The 21,927-nt window shown below is 35.7% G+C and overlaps 1 protein-coding gene across 1 annotated transcript in view; it reads left to right on the top strand.

The window, feature by feature from the left end:
• The window catches only part of LOC136025011 (histone-lysine N-methyltransferase, H3 lysine-79 specific-like), a 469,133-nt gene that overhangs the window by 403,484 nt on the left and 43,722 nt on the right, over positions 1-21,927 (top strand). The window contains exons 12-15 of the mRNA XM_065700640.1: positions 524-629; positions 6,534-6,715; positions 10,579-10,911; positions 19,813-20,145. Of these exons, the coding sequence (XP_065556712.1) occupies positions 524-629; positions 6,534-6,715; positions 10,579-10,911; positions 19,813-20,145 (954 nt within the window). The remainder of the gene's footprint in view (positions 1-523; positions 630-6,533; positions 6,716-10,578; positions 10,912-19,812; positions 20,146-21,927) is intronic.

Here is a 21,927-nt window from a genome sequence, read left to right as displayed (position 1 = left end):
AGGTCTGAGTCTGAAACATGGATGCTTCGAAAGGTCGAGAAAGATTTGTTTAATGTTCTCCAGATCGATTGTCGAAGATCGTTTGAGGTCTATATTTGACTGATCGTATGTTTAGTAATAAGATATTTGGAAAATTTGGTGCCATCCCAATTTCTAGGAATATACTACAAGAAAGTATAAGATGGCCGGGAAAAATTTAATGGATGATGGATTTTGCCTAGCCTGAGATTGATTATTTTGGCTTTATTTGTGGGACCAAACAAAAACCAGGTCATCCCTGAACTAGGTGCGAAGAGGCTATAAAAAACGGTTTAAAGGAAATTTGAACTCTATTGCTGGAGATCAAGAATGAAGCTTTGAACTGATAGGGATAGAAGAGGAGCAGGCGTAATTACGTGGGCGTGGTAGAGCAAAGATATATTTGATAAAGTAGTAAGAGGAATTTAAGGTTTTTCTTGTGTTCATATTTTTCTTTTTTTCTAGTACTTTTCGAACGATAACAATTATCTCTTGCTTTTTCTAGTTCCCTGCTGCAATTCCTCAGAGTCGGCCTCAATTTCCTAGATACGCTAATCAAAGTCAGCCATTCGTTCAGCCGAGGTTTTCCCAGTCAAAAAATCCTGCACAGAGTAAGTTTCAATTTTTTTTGTACTGTTTTAAAAAAAAGATGGATAATTAAATGTTTTTAAGTCTACTCACTTGAAGAAAGAACAGGAAATTGACTTAGCAGACATCAGTCACAACGGAGTTTTCACACTTTATTTGGTGGAAATATTTAAAATGTGTTTGATTAATGACAGGCTACCGAGCCCTGACAATTTATTGCGGAAAATTAGATAATAAAAAAACTAGTTTTTTTAACTGAAAGTAAGGAGCGACACTAAAACTTAAAACGAACAGAAATTACTCCGTGTATGAAAGGGGCTGTTCGATTCTCAACACCCCGCTCTCTACGCTAAAGTTTGACTCTTTCTCTCAATTGTACTTTATTAAACAGTAAAAAACTTTTGCGTAAAGAGCGGGGCAAAAAAACTAGTTGTTTTTTATTTAATTTCTGAACGTTTCTGAATTAATGCTTGTTTGATTTTGGCCCTCCGCACATAAATTATTGAAATGAGATATGCATATTAATTCTTTCTTTTGGCTAAATGGCTTTTTCTTAGTTTTGATCAGACGATTTTGAGAAAAATGGGGTGGGGGGAAACCTAGTTGCCCTCCAATGTTTCGGTTACTTAATAAGGACCTTAACTTACGGTTAAGTTAACTTAAAGGCTACTTTAAAACGAACGTTTTTATTAGTAAGAAATATGCGTAACTTAAGAATTAACTTACGCAACGAACTTCTATATTCATATATTTTTATTATGTATATGAGGGGGTTTGTCCCCTCGTTAATACCTCGCTCTTTACACTAAAGCTAAAATTTTGTCCCAATTCTTTAAGAATGGCCCCTGAATCAGAAAGGCTGTAGAATAAATAGTTGCAATTACTGAAAATACTTTAACGTAAAGAGCGAGGTATTTTGGAGGAGAAGAACCATATACGTAATAATCTCTGTTCATTTCAAGTTTTAATGCTGCTCCTTACTTTCAGTTGAAAATCCTTTTTCATATTTTTTTTCCATTGTTTTTTTTAACAATGCTAGAAAATCCTGCACCCCCTTAATTGAATTTCTATTCCCCCATTACATATTCCTCCAAGGAAAGATCTTGCCACATACCCCCCCCCCCCCAAAAAAAAAGCACAAAAATCCCCCTGAAAAGTTTTTAGCTTGTAGCCCCTCCCCCAGGGACTATGGGGGTGTAAGTCATCCCTAAAGACATAGTTATTATGTTCTTCGACTATGTTGAACAATAATGGCAATCTCAAAATTTTGCTCTGTTGAATTTGGGGGAAAATGAGCGTGGGAGGAGGCCCAGGTGCCCTCTAATTTTTTTGTCACTTTAAAAAGGTACTAGAACTTTTCATTTCTGTTAGAATGAGCCCTCTTGCGTCATTCTAAAACCACTTGGTCGATACGATGACCCCTGGAAAAAAACAGAAAAAAAAATAAAATAAACAAGCACCCGTGATTCGGTCCTCTGGCAAAAATACGAAGTTCCACATTTTTGTAAATAGGAGTTTGAAACTGTTATAGTAAGGTTTTCTGATACGCTGACTGCAATGGTGTGATTTTCGTTAAGATTTTATGACTTTTAGGGGATGTTTCACCCTATTTTCCAAAATAAGGCAAATGTTCTCAGGCCCGTAACTTTTGATGAGTTAGACTAAATTTGATAAAACTTGAATATTTAAAATCAGCATAAAAATCCAATTCTTTTAATGTATCTTTTAGTATAAAAATTCCGTTTTTTAGAGTTTCGTTTACTATTGAGCCGGGTCGCTCCTTACTACAGTTCTTTACCACAAACTATTTGATAAAACTTTGTAATACAGCTAAAGCTTGGATATATACTACTTCTGCTGTAATACGAAGTTGGACATGCTTCTCAAAATTTCCAAATTCAATCTCTCCCCCCAACCTCTCTACCAAATATTTCCAAGTGCAACTCCCTCAACTCCATACAATCCCCTGAGAAATTATGCAAAGACTCATCCATCTCTCCACACATAGGGCAACTGTAAGGACCATCCCTCAATCTATTTTTTTCCTAAATATTTTCTACATTCTCCAAGAGGCATAAAATTCCCCTTTACATGAATTACCCATTTCAAATCATCCCGAGCCAGTCCCATTTTCAGGTAAATTTCTTCGCCCAAGTTCTCCTTGACCTCCACATTATCCCAAGGGACGGCGAGGTGGCCTTCTCAGCTTGCCAAACCTTAACCTCTGAGATTCTAGCCTAGTAGCAACCAACCTAGATACAGTCCCTACCATCTCTCCCATGCCCCCTCCCTCATTCCAGCAATTCCCTAGCCCTGCACGGTCTAATATATTCTTCACCTGATTTGGCCACGAATCCTTCCTCCTATCTTAAAGCATCATTAAAATGCTTGTTTAACTAGCCTATTTATTATCTTCTATCGATGACACCCTTTTAACCATACTAATTAACCTACTCTGTCTTATACACTTTATTCCTATATCACCTCTCAGAACCCATTAAACTTATTATCAAGGCCTAACATACGCTTAAAAAACCTCAACTTTATTCCTTCTAAATTTAACCCCTTATTAAGTCCCCAAAGCTCCGCCCCGTAACGCAAAGCCGATCTAACCCTAGCATTAAAAACATACTTTAGCAGTCCTATATCCCTAATTTCCTTTTACTACTTTTACTTAACAATCCTAGTAGTCTATTTCCCTTACTTTCTACCATCTTGAAATGTTTCTTCCATTTCCCATCTGACGAAATCCTACAACCTAAGTACTGAAATTCATCTACATAGTATAGTGTCCTACTTTCATACGTAAACTGACACTGCGAATCTATCTATTCTCCACTTTTCCTAAAAACCATTACCACTGACTTCTTTATGTTTAATACTTGTTTTTTATTCCTTAAATAAGAAGATGCTAGATGTATCAGTTGTTTTAAATGTTCTTTACTTTCCGCTACTAATGCTATGTCATCAGCAAAAAGTAATGCCATAACGCTTGCACTTGAAAGCTTAATTTTTGGGGCGCTTCTGCCCATCAAATATTCTTCAAATCAGTAATATACAATGAAAATAGCCTTGGGGAAATTGTACATAGCCCTAGTGCTAACAACGACTCTATCATTAAACCTCTATCCACTCCGTTAAACGCCCCTTTTAAATCTAAAAATACAACAAGTAGCCTGCCCTCTTTTCTCCTAACCTGTTTTCTCTTCATCCCTAAAACAAAAAAAAAATCTGATCTATAGGACTATAGTCTTTTCTGAACCCTGCCTGCGAATCTGATAAAATTATATTTGGGTCTATCCAACTATCTATCCTACAAAATAATATCTTAGCAAAAACCTTGCTAAGCACATTACTTAGGCTTATACCTCTATAATTTTCATGGTCTAATCTATCCCCCCTTTTAAATAACGGCACTAGAACAGACGTAGCCCAAGACAAGGGCCATTCTGCATTGTTCAAAATACCCGAAAACATCCCTGCTATAACAGGCAGCAGCCACACCCGTCCCCACTTCCGAAGTGCGGTTGGTATTCCATCTATACCTGGAGCAGACCCGCCTCTCATTCCTTTCATTGTCTTCCAAACTTCACTTACTTGGATTGGAGCAACCAAATTGCATTGGCCTATCAAGTACATCACGTAATGCAGATACCAGATCTACACTTAAACTAGTTCCTCCTTGGTCCCTAATCACTTCATTTTCTCTCTCCTCTAAATATGTAGGCCAAGAATCTACTGCTAGAATACCATCACAAACCCTTATTCCTCCTATAGAATTTTTAACTATACGCCAAAAGGTCCTAATATCTCCTTCTCTATAATTTTTTTCCAGTTACTCTCCTGTCCTAATTTCATGCTCTTTTTTCTTATTCTTCAACATTTTCTTATACTTATTCTGAATCAACCTATAATCCATATAAAATCTAGTATTTTCTGTACTACCTATGCTATCCCTCGCTTTTCGCAGTGCCTCTAAAACTTCCTGGCGTTTTCTTTCACAATCATCGTAAAAAAATACATTCTTAATATCATTCTTAATTCTGCAATTTAACTTTGAACCTAACTTATATACAACATCCTTTATTAATGCTAACAGCTTCTCTATTTTTACATCACCTAGTAAAACCAAACATTTCTTTAATTCCTGCTGAACTTCTTCACTCGTCATCATACTCTGAAAATTTTTCTCTTTCTCTTCTGTTACTTTCAGTGCCTTTCTAATCCCTAAATCCTCAGTTTCCCTGCGTTTTTTCTTCCTATCACTATTAGTCGCTAGTTTCTTAGAACTAACCTACTCAAAAGTAGCCTTAACAGGCAAGTGATCTGAACTTACCACTGTCATCACCTGGAAATCTGCACATAGATGCCAAAGAGGAATATCCACCAAAATATAATCAATTACACTTGGAGAAGCCCCAGAAAAACAAGTGAAATTTCCCACATCTCCGTCCTTTCCAACTCTTCCATTCAAAATAAAAAAATATCCCAAATTTTACGGCCCCAATTATTCTTTCGTCTGCTATGGACCTTACTTACCCTCGGAGGGAGATGGATTACTAATTCATCCCAAACCTCCCAAGCAGATACTTTATGCAATAACTTGTAATTATCAAATTACAAGAAACACTCTTTAGTCGTTGGACTTTTTGCTGAGATAAAAAAATATCAGATACAAAAATTGCGATTCCACCATAAGTTCATCCATTCTTAGATTTCTTACGATGGACACCGAAATACCGAAACCATTCAAACTCAATTTCATTTTCCAACCAAGTTTCAGATAATGCTACAATATCAAACATACATTGAGATACCAATAGTTAAACTGGTTAAAAGTGGCAACTACATCTTCGAGTAATGTCTATGCTCGTCTTGACGGATCAATGTTATACAAAATCACATTTGTTTGTTTCGAATCAGCCTCCATATTACTCCTTTTAAGTAGCATCTTCTCCAGTTCAGTTCTCAGAGAATCCACTTCTCGCTGCGTATTTATATTTTCTACCTTAACTTCAGCGATCGCTCCCTCCAATTTAGTTGATAACTGGGCCAGTCTCCCATTTTTTCCCACTATTTCTGATGAAATTGAGCCTATTTTTGCTAACTGACCATTCATTAGAGTGACCATTGTCATTATTCGAGATTCTGCATCATTAGAGGTGTGGCTATCCCCTGGATTCTGGCCTTGTGTAAAAATTCCTTGGAATAAAATGAACAAATTCGAAGCTTTACTTTTCACAGGGTTTGCCAATATGGATACAATTATGTGCCACTATAATCCTTATTATTGCCAAACTGGCATACCGCTATATAGTCAGTACAAGTCCATTCGTCGCGTAACAGTACTACTCCGGTTTTTTTTCTCAAATACAGTGCTTAGCGTAAGCTCATGCTTTTCTCTCAGATATTAAGTTGTGTGAGGGGTACCAAGAGGCTACGCCTAGTCAGAGGAAATTCAGACTTTAATCGTCTTCCTCTTGAAATAAGATAAATTTGTTATTTTTCTCCTATGTTACTAGGCTCTTACTACCTTTTTGGTGTTTCTGTAACTGTTTCTCGCATGTGAGTGTCAATTACCCTTTATTATGTAAATTCTCCTCTTATTCTTAGTTACCCTGTATACACCTATATCCCAAAAAAGATATAGAATAAGCCTGAGGTCGAGGGAACTACCACAGGTCTAATGGCGTAACAAAATACAAATCCACAAGCTGTTTAGCTTTTGTTTCTATAAAGGGTATATATTGAAACTTCTCTTTTGGTTGGGGGATGGCAATCGGAGAATTTAAGTGGGGACGGGATTAAAACACCAAAACAAGACAGACACCAATTTCTTCTGGACCGAATGCTTACGAGGTAGCCGTGAGAAAATGTGATACACTAGAATTAATTAAAAGCGTAATCACTCATATTTGTTTTTGCAGTTTTTACACCATTTCCTCAAACAAATGGTCAAGTGCCTCTTCAAGTGCCACCCACAACACAGCAGCCACCTCAACAAAAGAGTGAGAGAAAGCCACTTGCAATTGTCGATCCTAATACCAATGAGGAAGTGACCAAATCACGCGATTCGGTTAGTCGGAGTAGGAGTGAATCCACTTCTGAGGTTGGTTTTATATCTGCTTGGACAGAAAATAGTAGCATAATCAATGTAGTGTGTGTAGTAATCAATGTAGTAACCGGGTTCGGTTGGTCTAAGTAGGAGTGAATCCACTTCTGATGTTGGTTTTATATCTGCTTGAACAGAAATTTATAACGTAATCAATGTAGTGTAAAAACCGTCTGATGGGAATGTTAATATTCAAGTTAGTAAAGAGATAATTTTTAAGTGATTTAAAAAATGAAATAGGTGAATTTATACCAAAATAATGGAAACGTTTGGAAAAAAGTCACTGCAATTTTGGGGTTATAGCTGGACTCCTTGCTATTGAAAAAAATTGTTTTATGAATTTATCTTACATTTTAAAATAAAAGTGAGCGCGTAAAGACCCTCTTTGTTAGTTGTTATAGCATTCAATGTCCAACTGTTGTAGTGTCAATTATGTTTCCATGGAAAAATTTGAGCTCGGCAAGATATTCCTTTAAAATGATGAATTTAATTGTCCAAATGCAAAGGATTAAAGAGTCGAAGAATGAAATAATTTTTAAAGAGCCGAAGAAAAATAAATTTTCAGCAAAAGGCTACTGACATAATGGCTTAATAGTGCCAGAATTTGTGGTAAAAAAAAGAAGATCATTATAACTCTAATTCCAAACGGCTATAGAAGTTATCTAATATGGTTAAAAGAGTGATCATAATATTAACCCATCTCTCCTTGTGAGCGCATGTACTTTTTTTGTATTTTCCCCTTTCATTGACTGGTTTGTATTTTAACAAGAAACATAAATAAGTGGCTAAATAACTACTAAGTGATCACATTTCTTATCCTAAGATGGGGATGGGGCCTGTTCAAAATCAACAAATTGTGGTATCGAAACTCCTTTAAATTTGTTGGAGGGATTGTAAAAAGATGGAAGCCTATGGAATTAATCAGTTGGTTTTGAAAAGATACCCTCCATAATGCAGAAATAAATGTTTCGTAGAATTACTAGTATTTATGGTACTGCCATGCCATTTATTATTTGCCTAATTATTATTATTACTTGCCTATTATGAGCCTAAATTAAAGATCTTGGAAGTCAGTAGTAGTGTTTCTATATTTCTTATGAAGTATCTTTAATCATTATCATCCTGTTCTCTATAGACCATATATACACTCTAATCGGTTGTTAAAATAGCCGAGCAAATTGACATTTCAAACAGTTCGTGGTAACGAACAGTAGTAAGGAGCGACCCGGCTCAATAGTAACCAAAACTCTAAAAAATGGAATTTTGGTACCAATAGCTACATCAAAAGAATCGCATTTTAATTCTGATTTTAAATAAATAAGTTTCATCAAGTTTAGCCTAACCCATCAAAAGTTACGAGCCTGAGAAAATTTGCGTTATTTTAGAAAATAGGGGGAAACACCCCCTAGAAGTCTTAGAATCTTAACAAAAATCACACCATCAGATTTAGCGCATCAGAGAACCCTAATGTAGCAGTTTCAAGCTCCTATCCATAAAAATGTGGAATTTTATATTTTTTGCCAGAAGGCAGATCACGGATGCGTGTATTTGTTTGTTTTTTTTTGTTGTTTTTTTTCCCAGGGGTGATCGTATCGACCCAGTTGTCCTAGAATGTTGCAACAGGGCTCATCCTAACGGAAATGAAAAGTTCTAGTGCCCTTTTTAAGTGACCAAAAAATTTGGAGGGCACATTGGCCGCCTCCCACGCTAATTATTTTCCCAAAGTCAACGGATCAAAATTCTGAGATAGCCATTTTATTCAGCGTAGTCAAAAAACCTTATAACTATGTCTTTTGGGACGACTTACTCCCCCACAGTCCCCGTGGGAGGGGTTACAAGTTCAAAACTTTGACCAGTGCTTGCATATAGTAATGGTTATTGGGAAGTGTACAGGCGTTTTCAGGAGAATTTTTTGGTTGGAGGCAGGGGTTGAGAAGAGGGGGATATGCTGGGGTAACTTTCCATCGAGGAATTTGTCATGGGGGAAGAAAATTTCCATGAAGGGAGCACAGGATTTACTAGCATTCCTTAAAAAAAAATGAAAAATTAAATATGAAAAAGTTTTTTTTTCAGCTGGAAGTAAGCAGCAGTATTAAAACCTAAAACGAACAGAAATTATTACCCATATGAGGGGCTCACCTCCTCTTAATACCTCGCTCTTTACGCTAAAGTATTTTTAGTAATTTCAACTATTTATTCTGCGGCTTTTGTGATTCAGGGGTCATTCTTAATGAATTGGGACAAAATTTAAGCTTTAGTGTAAAGAGCGAGGTACTGACGAGGGGGCGAACCCCCTCATATATGTAATAAAAACATGAGAATACAAAAGTTCTTTACGTAAGCTAATTTATAAGTTATGTATATCTTTTACTTATAAAAAGATTCGTGAAAAATTAAAAGTTCTAGTTGCCTTTTTAATTAACCGTAAATCGGAGGGCAACTAGGCTTCCTCCCCCGCTCTTTTTTTCTCAAAATCATTCGATCAAAATTGTGAGAAAGCCATTTAGCGAAAAAAATAAATATACAAATTTCGTTTTAATTATTACTCTGCGGAGAGCCAAAATCAAAACATGCATTGATTCAAAAACGTTCAGAAATTAAATAAAAAAAAAAAGTTTTTTAAATGAAAGTAAGGAGCGACATTAAAACTTAAAACGAACAGAAATTACTCCGTATATGAAAGGGGCTTTTCCTCCTCAACGCCCCGCTCTTTACGCTAAAGTTTCTTACTGTTTTAAAATGTAGAGTTAAGAGAAAGAGTCAAACTTTAGCGTAAAGAGCGGGGCGTTGAGAAGGAAAAGCCCCTTTCATATACGGAGTAATTTCTGTTCGTTTTAAGTTTTAATGTCGCTCCTTACTTTCATTTAAAAAACTTGTTTTTTTATTTAATTACCTACGGTCTCCGATCACTTTGGTTTTGTCGTGTTTTTTGTTTTTTGTTGTTTTTTTTTCTAGCACCCCGATTTCAGCTTATTCCTAGAAAGTGGTAAGGGTCTAACCTTTGCAGTTTTTACGGAAAGTGTAGACCTTAGGCCGGAATGATGAATATGGCTTTGCATTTTGGACAGCTTCGTAGAATTCTTGCCTGGAGCAAACAATCTATTGTTTCTATCCATTTCTGTTCGTGATTTCAGTTACATTTATTATTCGGTTTTTCACACTTGGGATTGCGATAGAGAAATGATGTCAGGTGTGCCTCTTAAGCTTTAAAAGTTCTCTCATTGCTAGAGAAATTGTAATTTATCCTTTGCTTCTTTCTAAGTGATGACGTTAGAAACGGCCTACGGCAGAAAAGTCAACTTTTGAAGTAAGACAGATAGATTTTTTTTTGAAGGCAGTCAATAGCTTTTGATAAGCTGATCAAAGTGTATATCATTCATTTTTCGGTACAAAAATTTCTTCGTGAGATATATCAGTTTGAAAGTTTAAAGAGGTTGACAACTTTAGTAGTAAGGTACACACTGAAACCAAAAATAGGCCGATACCAATTGTAAGACATAGGGGAGTTTTAAGAAACATTCGGCTGCTAGCTCATAATCATCTTCGGCAATGAGGGGCTTGTAACTTTTGGTAGTTGGTGCACCTATTATTTTTTGTTTCCGGTGTATCTGATGGTAGGACCAGTTTGGCTCCAGTGGTAAGACATATAGGGGACCTGTAAGTAATAATCGGCTGTTAGGCTACAATAATATTCAGTGATGAGGGTTTGCAACTTCTGCGCTGAAAAAAAAACAACTTTTTGGCTGAAAATGCACACTGAGGTTTCCACCATTTTGTGGCCAAACTCTTTGACATATAAAATCCGTGTCTTTTTTAGGGTCTCGGATAAAATTTTACATGAAACCATTTCTATTTTTCAGCTTCTCTCCAGCAAGGAAATCATCCTTGGCAAATCTATCTTTTCAGGATCTAACTCCTTCATACTACATTTTCAGGAAGAGGAAAGAACGCGAAATATTAGCGAAGAATTAAGAGAGGAAAAGGAAAAGATAGAATGTCAAAGGCAAGAAGAGCAACCCCGACAATTACACCTTGAAGAGGAACGTACACTATTTGAAGAGGAGAGAAGGAAATTCGAACAGGAAAAAAGAAAATTGAAAGAAGAAGCTCAAAGAAAATGCGCAGAAGAAAAGGAACTGCTTGAAAAAGAGAGGGCTCGAAAAGCAAAGGAGGTGGAAAAACAAATGGAGGAGGTGATTTTAATGTTTTGTCATGATAATAGTTTTATCCAAAGTATCTAGAGAAGTCTTATCTAAGGAGGGAGGGGCAAGGAATAGAAGATGAAGGAAGGTTGTTTTACATGAAAATTATAATATGTTTTTAAATATTGTTCAAATTTAATTAGATAAGAAAATATTAATAACAAAAACGTATTCATAGCATCTTTCAACAGCCATCAGAAAAGCCAGTGGATTGTTTATCATGGCTGTTTCTGCCCTTACAACCTGATATACATTCAAAGTTTTAAATGTAAGCAAAAAACCTAGAATGAATCGTCATTAGCCAACTAGAAAATAACGTTTCAATCAACTCCTGAACTGGTTTACACTTTCTGTCATTCCTTTAGCTGAAGGTTGAAAATTCCACACCTGTTGTCGTGGAAAACACCGAAGCAAAGATATGTGTTAACTACTCCAAGCTTTTGACACTATTCCTTCAAAATTTTGATTTTCATCACAATGAGGAACACACCTAAATATTTCACCAAAGCTTCGGATGAACGTCGATTTAACATTAATAAAAAAAAATTGTAGTACAATTTTCAATCCTTGTGTTATCACCTAAATGACAAAAACCCAAGAGAATCACCTAATGTGATAAGAGAAGAATCACCGTGATCACCTAAGAGAATTAAATTTGTAAAAGCTACAAAAAACTCCCCATGCTGACCAAGGGTTCATGTAGCATGGGTACTGACACCCTGATTTTCTTTCCTCAGCTTGGAGTACAGCGAAGGGTTGGGGACAAATCATCAGACGCTTCCGACAAAATAACTAGTCGACTGCAAGCATCTATTCGAATACTACAAGCCAAAAATAAAATGGTACGAAACCACTAGAGTCCTGGAAGCTTAATCTTAGAAGACACAAACCTCTCACCAAAGTTGTGTTTACAAAATTAAAATGCAGTTTCTAGCTTAAAATACAATGAAAATAAAACCTGAATAATAAAACCTAAAAGTTTAGAATGAACAATTCAGACACACTTTGTTATCTAAGACATAAGGGATATTAGCTCTACTAATTTATCTTAGAAGTATTCACGTATAAAAAGTTAAGTCAGAGTTAAGTTTATCAGATAAACAATTCAAGGGAGTAAACATAATTTCACTTAGTATCTAATACATAAAATAGTATTTGTATATTATATATTAGTACATTATATTAAATATTAATAAATTAGTATTTACGGTATTATTACTTAAATACTAATTTCAAGATTTACCTAAAAAGACCATCACACCGAGACTAATGATTAGTCCTATTATTTGCTTCATTATCCCATGTAAAGAAGAAACAGAAATCATAATCCCTTCTCTTCTAAAGAAAGATCCCCTAAAGAGAACATCTTAACATTTAAGATCTTAACATAAGATCCCTTCTTTAGGGTCCTTGTTCTGAGCGAAGGTAACACATGTTCCTTGCTTTAATTAAATAGAAAAAAACAAGTTTTTTTTAAATGAAAGTAAGGAGCAACATTAAAACTTAAAATGAACAGAAATTACTTCGTATATGAAAGGGGCTTTTCCTCCTCAACACCCCGCTCTTTACGCTAAAGTTTGAGTCTTTCTCTAAACTCTATTTTTACAATAGTAAGAACCTTAGCGTAAATAGCGGGGCGTTGAGGAGGAAAAGCTCCTTTCGTATACGGAGTAATTTCTGTTCCTCTTAAGTTTTAATATTGCTTCTTATTTTCATTTAAAAAAAACTTTTTTTATCTAATTTCTAGACGCTTTTGAATAAATGCATGTTTTAATCTTGGCTCTCCGCAAATAAATAATTAAAACTAAATTTGCAATAGATCAGAAGATTTTGGGGAAAAAGAACGAGGGAGGCAGCCTAGTTGCCCTCCAATTTTTCGATTACTTAAAAAAGTAACTAAAACTTTTAATTTTTTACAAACATTTTCATTTGTAAAAAATATACATAAGTTACGAATTAATTTACGTAACAAACTTCTATATTCGTATGTTTTTATTGGGAGTATGAGGGGGTGCAACCCTCGTCGATACCTCGCCCTTTACCCTAAAGCTTAAATTTTGTGTCAATTCTTTAAGAATGAGCTCTGAGTCGCAAAGGTTGTAGAATAAATAGTTGAATTTACTAAAAATACTTTATCGTAAAGAGTGAGGTATAACGAGGAGGTAATCCCCTCATATGCGTATTAATTTTTGTTCGTTTTTAAGTTTCAATGCTGCTCCTTACTTTCAGAAGAAAAAACTTTTATATTTATTTTTTCATTGTTTTTTCAGATAATGCCAGAAAATCCTGCGCCCCCCCATCATTGAAATTCTCTACCCTCATGACAAGTTTCTCCATGGGAATATCCTCCCACGTAACCCTCCCCCTCAAATCTCCCCCCTAAACAATAAAAGATCCCCCTTAAACGTGTGTACACTTCCCAGTAACCATTAATATATGTAAACACAGGCCAAAGGTTGTAACTTGCCACCCCTCCTACGGGGACTGCGGGGGAGTAAGTCGTCCCTAAAGACATAGTTATTAGGTTTTTCGACTGTGATGAATATAATGGCTATCTCAGAATTTTGATCCGGTGACTTTTGGGAAACAATGAGTGGGGGAGGGGGCCTAGGTACCCCCCAATTCTTGGTCACTTCGAAAGGGAACTAGAACTTTTAATTTCCGTTAAAATGAGCCCTAAAAACAAAAAAAAACAAAAAAAAAAACAAACAAATAAACACACATCTGTGATCTGCCTTCAGGCAGAAAATACAAAATTCCACATTTTTGTAAATGGGAGCTTGAAACTTCTACAGTATGGTTCTCTGATAATCTAAATTTGATGGTTTCATTTTTGTTAAGATTCTATGACTTTTAGATTGTGTTTCCCCCTATTTTCTAAAATAAGGCAAATTTTCTCAGGCTCGTAACTTTTGATGGGTGAGACTAAAGTTGATGAAACTCATATATTAGGTCAGTGTGGCTGAGTTCCATATTTGGTTACAGTACATTTCTAAGCTGCACACAGGTTCTGAAAATGTATTTTTACTTAGAATATTCGATCAATGTGCTGCCAAAACCTGGATTTTTCTTACGTGACACAAAGTGAATCGGGGGGGGGGGCAGATGGAATTCATGCCCGTCCCAAGATTTGGCCCAAATGGCGCCTCTTCTGGATGCCCCCTTACATTTAATTCAAGTTTGATTAATGTTTTTCATATGTGATTTTTGATTAAAACAATTATAGCCAGTTGTGAAGCGCATATGCTTTATTTACCAATTGTCTTTCGAATGAGTCGAATTGAAAACCTTACTGTTTAAGTTAAATCTTTGTTGATATTGCACAGACACAATATTAACATAGATTTATCAACACAGATTATTTGTGATATTTGTGCAATATCAACACAGATTTAACTTAAACAGTAAGGTTTTCAATTCGACTCATTCAAAAGACTATTGGTAAATAAAGCATATGCGATTCACAACTGGCTTTAATTGTTTTAATCAAAAATTACATATGAAAAACATTAATCAAACATGAATTAAATGTAAGGGGGCATCCAGCCTTATATACAGGATAACTTCTATTCGTTTCAAGCATTAATTTTGATCTCTAATTTAATTAAAAACTTCTTTTTATATCTAATACGATTATAAAAGAAGAATCGAAAACTGCCACTTTCAGGGAATTATCCAGAGGAGAGAGCACTACTACGTTTGAGCCCCCCCCCCAAAAAAAAACAAACATTCGAATTGGATATTGGTCGTAAGAATGAGGTCGTAAGAATTGGTCGTAAGAATGGTCTTATGAAACTAAAGCACAATTTGTTCCAAAAAAGAAAAATAACAACATTTTTTCAGGTTACATATATTTATTACTAATAAAAACGTTCGTAAATAAAATTAAAAGTTCTAGTGGCCTTTTCAAGAAGCCCAAGAAATCGGAGGAAATTAGGCCCCCTCTGCCACCCTTTTTTTCTCAATATTGTCCGATTAAAATTTTGAGAAAGCCACTTACCCAAAAATAATAAAATGAATAAGCAAATTTCACTTTAATTATTCATTTACGGTGAGCCAAAATCAAAACCTGCATCAATTCAAAAACTTTCAGAAATTTAAAAACGCGATTTTTTTCAACTGAACGTAAGGAGCAACATTAAAAGGTTAAGCAAATAAAGATTATTATGTACAAGTGGGAGTTCGTCTCCTCCTAAATATCTAGCTCTGTACGCTAAAGTATTTTTTGTAATCTCAAAAGAGCTCTTTCAAACAGTTCGTGGTAACGAAGTGTAGTAGGGAACGACCCTGCTCAATAGTAATCAAAACTCTAAAAAATGAAATTTTGATACCAATAGCTACATCAAAAGAATCTCATTTTAATAATGATTCTAAATATATGAGTTTCATCAACTTTACGTCTCACCCATCAAAAGTTGCGAGCCTGAGAAAATTTGCCTTATTTTAGAAAATAGGGGGAAACACAACCTAAAAGTCATAGAATCTTAACAAAAATTACATCATCAAATTTAGCGTATCAGAGAACTATACTGTAGAAGTTTCAAGCTCCTATTTACAAAAATGTGGAATTTTGTGTTTTTTGCCAGAAGGCAGATCACGGATGTGTGTTTATTTGTTGTTTTTTTTTTGTTTTGTTTTTTTGTTTCTTTTTTGAGGGCTCATTTTAGCGGAAATTAAAAAATTCTAGTTCCCTTTCTAAGTGACCAAAAAATTGGGGGGTACCTAGACCCCCTCCCCCACTCATTGTTTCCCAAAAGTCACCGGATCAAAATTCTGAGATAGCCATTATATTCACCATAGTCGAAAAACCTAATAACTATGTCTTTAGGGACGACTTACTCCCCCGCAGTCCCCGTGGGAGGGGTTGCAAGTTACAGCCTTTGACCTGTGTTTACATATATTAATGGTTACTGGGAAGTGTACAGACGTTTAAGGGGGATTTTTTTTTGGGGGGGGGACATTTGAGGGGGGGGGGGGGGTTACGTGGGAGGATATTTCCATGGAGAAACTTGTCATGGGGGTGGAGAATTTCAATGAGGGGGGGGCTCATGATTTTCTAGCATTATCTGAAAAACAATGAAAAAATAAATATGAAAAGTTTTTTCTACTGAAAGTAAGGAGCAGCATTAAAACTTAAAAACGAACAAAAATTATTACGCATATGAGGGTCTTACCTCGTCGTTATACCTCACTCTTTACGATTGAGTATTTTTAGCATTTTCAACTATTTATTCTACGACCTTTGTGACTCAGAGCTCATTCTTAAGGAATTGGGACAAAATTTAAGCTTTAGGGTAAAGAGCGAGGTATCGACGAGGGTTGCACCCCCTCATGCTCCCAATAAAAACATACGAACATAGAAGTTCGTTACGTAAATTAGTTCGTAACTTATGTGGAGCATATCGAAAATTGGGCATTAAATTCTTATTTTTTGAAACATATCTTTTGGGGATGTTACATGGATGGGGATACTTTTTGGAAATGGGTATCTTCTTTTATTTATTAATAATACAAGTAACCGTAGACTGAAAAGACACTCCCGTAAAATCAACGATAATTTACCACGTGAGAATCCCGATAAGCCCCAAAACATAATATCCCAAATTATCCCAAACATATCCCAACAATCACTAGGAATCTTAAAAAAGTATGAACACAAATTAATCTGTATGCTGTATTTACCATTAATTTGAAAATCATAAATCTCCTAAATTGTGGTAAAGATAAAATTCCAGTTACTCGCCAAAGAGGTGTCTATCAAATGCCAAGTGACTGTGGCAAATTCTATGTAGGGAGAACTCACCAGAATTTCGAGAAACGCCTACAACAGCATAAAGAAGATATCACCAAAGCTCTGAATTCTAATATTACATCTTTTTCTTTTGATTCTGCTTTAAGCAGCCATGTTTTTGAAAATCCTAGCCATAAAATACTTTTTGAAGAATCTGCAATTATTAGCAATGACTTAGGCATAAAGCAAGTAGTTCGAGAAGCAATTGAAATCAGACTTAAAATTAATAATAATATTTCCTTAAATAGGGACTTTAGAGAACATTCACTAAATGCTCTATACACAAATTTAATTAAAAATGACCTTACGAAATATAAAAAAAAAACCAATAGACATTAACACAGAACCAGTCCCAAATAGACCTATGAGATCAGCTGCCAAAAAAGCAAGGCTGGCATTAAAGACATGTTTTGAAATCATTCTCTTTCATTTCAATGAATTACCTTGTTTTATCACAATTTATTTATCAGTCCTGGTTGAACTTCGCTGAGGTAAGGACGCTGGGACTGTTTTGAAAAATTTTTCATTTTGGTTTTCTTGATTTATCCAGAGAGAGAGAGAGAGAGAGAGAGAGAGAGAGAGAGAGAGAGAGAGAGAGAGAGAGAGAGAGAGAGAGAGAGAGAGAAAGAGAAAGAGAAAGAGAAAATGCAAGAGAAAGAAAGAGAGAGAGAGCTGGACTTTAAGTGGAGATAAATTTAATTTAGCGAGGGCTTAATCATAGGCTATGTTGCGGTTTCGGAATATAATCCTTGTTGCTCTTTTCTGGACGGACTCTATGTCGCGTAATAGGTACGCTGTGCGGATTGCAGATGGACCCCACACCGGGCACGCGTACTCGAGCAATGGGCGAATATAACACATTTAGGCATGGAGAAGACTTTCAGTATCACACCCAAAACGCCTCAATTTGGTAAGTGTCTGAAGGCTTGCAATAGCCTTGTGGACGGTAAAATTAATATGGGCACTGAAACTACAGTCACTAGTGAAAATTACTCCTAAGATTTTTATTTCATTCGCAATCAGGAAAAGGACTAGAGGCATATCTATATTCCGCTTTAAACGGTTGAAACGAATTATCTTCGACTTGGCTACGTTGATGGTAAGATGATGACTCTAACATTCGGTCTTTAGCTGATCAAATAACTGTTATGAATACTACTTTGTTATGATAGTGTTTTCGACCAGATAAGCGAGCACTATGGACAGATCATCTACAAGCTTACAACAGTCGTCGTGATGGTTAAGCAGGGAATTAATTACGGCCAGAAAAACTATTCCAGCTAATTTCGTACCTTGTGGGGCCCCGCAAGAAGTATCTGACCATGATGAATTCGAATCGTTTTCATGGAGTGCAAAGACTTTTTGTTTTTACCAGTTAAGAAGTCAAGTACCCGGCCAAGGGTGCGTCGCTCTGCACCCATTTCCTAGAGATTCATGCCTGCAGTCAGGTGGCGGATTAGATCAAAGACTTTTCTGAAATCTACTATGCAAATGTCAACGAAACAGCTACCGTTTTCGAGCCATTGGAGGACACTGTCAAACATCCGTACTAGGTAGGTTGTAGTACTACACTTGGGGAGCCCACTGTACTGGAATTTATCAATATGCCCATGAATATGTTTTAGAAGAAACTTGAATATGAAGGACTCAGTTACTTTCGCCAAACAAGGTGTAAGTGAGATTGGGCGGAGATCGTCGCAAGTAATAGGGGCATGCTTTTTTGAATAATTCTAATATAGGTCCGTTTCCACTGTGACGGGAAATAGACGGAAGCAAAACAATCGTTTATGATGCAGGACATAGGTAATGCTATGAAAGCTGCATATTCACGTAGCAATTTGACAAGTAATTCACCAGGGTATGAAGACGTATTCGGTTTGATCTTTCGTAATTCCGTGTAAACTTCGAACTCACTGACTATTATGTTGTTTACAGGCTCACATTTAGTATGGTGGACTTTTCATTAGCCGTAATATGTGGATAGGTAGTGTAAATCTTGGTGAAGAATTTGCTCGCTTCTTCTGCACTGTTTAAGGGCCCATCATCATTGCTGATCCTTACGCTGCTGTCAAAAGCTTGGCCGGCCTCTTTTTTCACAGGGTTGTGCCACTTTTTGGGGTCTGAATAAGTAACTGGTAGGGTATGGTTTCACGACCATAGCAAGCTTTAGCTTTCTTTACCAAAGAGACTATTTGATTTCGTAATTTCTTGCCGTTGATAATATCACCACAGGAGTAGAGGTGAGACCTCTCTTTTATTAGTGATTTAATGGCTGGAGAGATTCATGGTTTATTGTATTCACTTACAACAAATGATTTTGTTGTAAAGATCTTTAGGTATTGACAGTATAAAGTGGCATTGAAATCGAATACCTTAGTATCCAATGGCTTGTTACTGTACACTTCGGGGAAGTCATATGTGTCAATCCATCGACAGTATTCACAGATGGCCAACACTGTACAAGGACAAATAGTGACACAGGATAGTTTGGACTTTGGTAAGGACTCTCTTGCTTTCCAAAGAATTGCGTTGTGGTCTGGCATGCCAACGGCACCAAAAGAAAAGGGACGGGAGCGAAAATCATCACAATTTGTGAGTATAAGGTCCAATATGCCCCCCAAAGAGTGGGTGGGTATGCGCACTACTTGTTATCCTGTTGGAAGTTGTTTTCTCTTATATATTTTTGAATTGCTGAGGACGGCCATGGACATAGACCCGGAATATTTATTCTTATTTGTTTCCTACTGTCTTGAGAAATTCCCTGTTGTAATTCTTGTTTTTTGTGTTTATTAGATACCTAAATCTGTATACATAAAATCGAATTTTTTGTATTGTCATAAAAAATGAATTCTTCCGGTACATGTGCTGCTTTAAAATTTCTCTTTTTTAGAGTTTTTTTTTAATATTAGCAGAGTTCTATGTCACACTGTCTGATATACCATTTTGTATTGTTTATTATTACGTAATTTTATACTTCTCTTCAATACTTCATGCTATATATGAGGTATGATAAATAGAAAAGTACAACCTTTTCTTATCCTTCTTCTTCTTCGTTGGTATTGCTGTTAGTTGAACTTCACTCATTCATATTATGTTTTAAGATGGATAAAAGAAAGCAAGATATTGAAAAGCAACTGCATGAGGAAAGGAACAGAAATGAAAGGTTAGAAGTGGAAAAGGAGCACCTTCGTGAAGAACAAGTACGTCTTGAAAAAGAACTTAAAGTATTTAAGGAGGAAATAAGCAAATTCAAACAAGAAAAATTGGAATTAAAAAGAGAGGCTGAAAGAAAGTGTGAACAGGAAAAGAAACTACTAAAGGAGAAGTGGGCTAAAGCATCGATCAAGCTTCAAAAACAGTTTGAGAATGCACGGAAACTGCTAGAAAAGGAGAGGGCTGAAAAAGTAGAGGAATTAGAAAAACAGCTAGAGGAGGTAATTCCTATTTTGGTATTATCAAAATTCTATTGAACTAGATCTGTAAAAAATTTTCTAGAGGGGCGAGGTAAACATTAAGAAATAAGGTTTAGCCTAAGCAACATCAATTTTTGAATACTGTACAATTTTATACTTTGTAAGTGTTCTATGTCTGCTAGGGATGGTGCATTTATTACCCACTGCCCTTGTATGAGGGCTACTACGCAAGGCGTCTAAATTGTAAGTACTACGTTATAGTTAATTTTTCCACGTCTAACATAGGTTTATTAAAATAATCAAACTTAACTCAAATATACACCTTAAAAATTTGCAATTACTGTTGTTCCAACCGATTAGAAGCTTGAAAACAACATATATCTTAATGAATAAATTCTTTTTAAAATGTTTTTCATGTTCTTTCTCAAGACCTGTATTGTTAAGACTGATTTATTCAAGACAGAGTTTGACGGTAAGACAAAGGTCGGCTTTTTGGTATGTGGGTGGGGTCTCTTTGGATGTAAAGTCGGGGCTACAACTTTTGGTTATCGGCTCGCGGAAAATTTCGAGATATCTAACCCCGAGATGTCAGTTATTAGTGTGGTTAAAAGAACCAGCAAAGTAATGCAGATCATAAAAAGTTCCCCTGTTTGTACAGGGATAGAGTAGGGTCAGTACTTGTCAAAATCGTTACGTCATGAACAGAAGTCGATAGTATATATGGAAAATGGGAGATACATTTCTCTCGCCTTATTAATTCCACACTGCTACAAAGTATTGATGGCTGCCTTACCCAGTATATAGAGAAAAAAAAAATCCCGAAAAAAAAATTACGTTTAACCTTTATAACTTTTATAAATGAAAAATTCTTAAGATTTTAAGGAATAATTCTTTTGTATTTTTTTAGTAAAGTGCAAGGCCGTGAGAAGGCATAGGGGTTGTGAGCCTTACTCATGCCACTTTCTGCTCGTTTTGACTTTGACTCGGCTATTTATTGTAATTTCTGCTCGTTTTGGGTTTTATTTGTTTATTGAGACTGATCTTTGGAAGTTTTACGCTTGATAGATTATTTGATTCTATTTTTGCTCATTTTTGGCTTAATGCAGTTATTTATTTTTTTTTAAACAAATTTCTTGAAAAAAAGAATTTTTTATTAATTTCTGTTTGTTTTATACTGACATAGTCTTTTTCAGGGAAAAAATACCAATAGTTTTAATCTAAACGTTCCCTAAAACTATCAAACTAATGCCCTTAGTGTCATTAGCTACAGTAACCGTAGAAGTAATATTAAAAGTATGCACGTAGTGTCTTCTGGCTAGTTCAAAATCCGCCACAACTTACCCTGAAAGGTTTAACTTAAGCCGTTATTGTGATATTCCTTTATCACTCTTTTGATAATCTATATGATCATAGTTTTTTGTTTTTTTTTAGTTTAACAAGTTGAATATCCACCTAAATATTCCCTGAAAGCTTCACCTTAATACTCTTAGCTTGTGTATTAGCAATAGTTGTAGTAGTAGTAGTAGTAGTAGTATTAGTACCAGTTTCAATTAGCGCATTTGGTTGTTTTTTTTAACATCTGCTTCAACACAAAATGAAAGTTTAAACTTGAGACCATTAACCATTCCTGAAGCATTGCTAATATGCCCTCCTGACAACCTATGTGGGAATAGTGTGTTTCGATATATTTCAATATAGTTTCAATATTGCCCAAAGTTTTCACCTTAACACCCTTAGTTTTAGTAGCGCCAGTAGTTATAGCAGTAGCAGTAGAATCGGTAGAATTTATAGTAGAAGTATCAG

This window comes from Artemia franciscana, chromosome 1, assembly GCF_032884065.1.
Source record: "Artemia franciscana chromosome 1, ASM3288406v1, whole genome shotgun sequence".
NCBI lineage: Eukaryota > Metazoa > Arthropoda > Branchiopoda > Anostraca > Artemiidae > Artemia > Artemia franciscana.
Note: the sequence above shows the minus strand (reverse complement) of the source record. Positions and strands in the feature narration are given on the sequence as shown.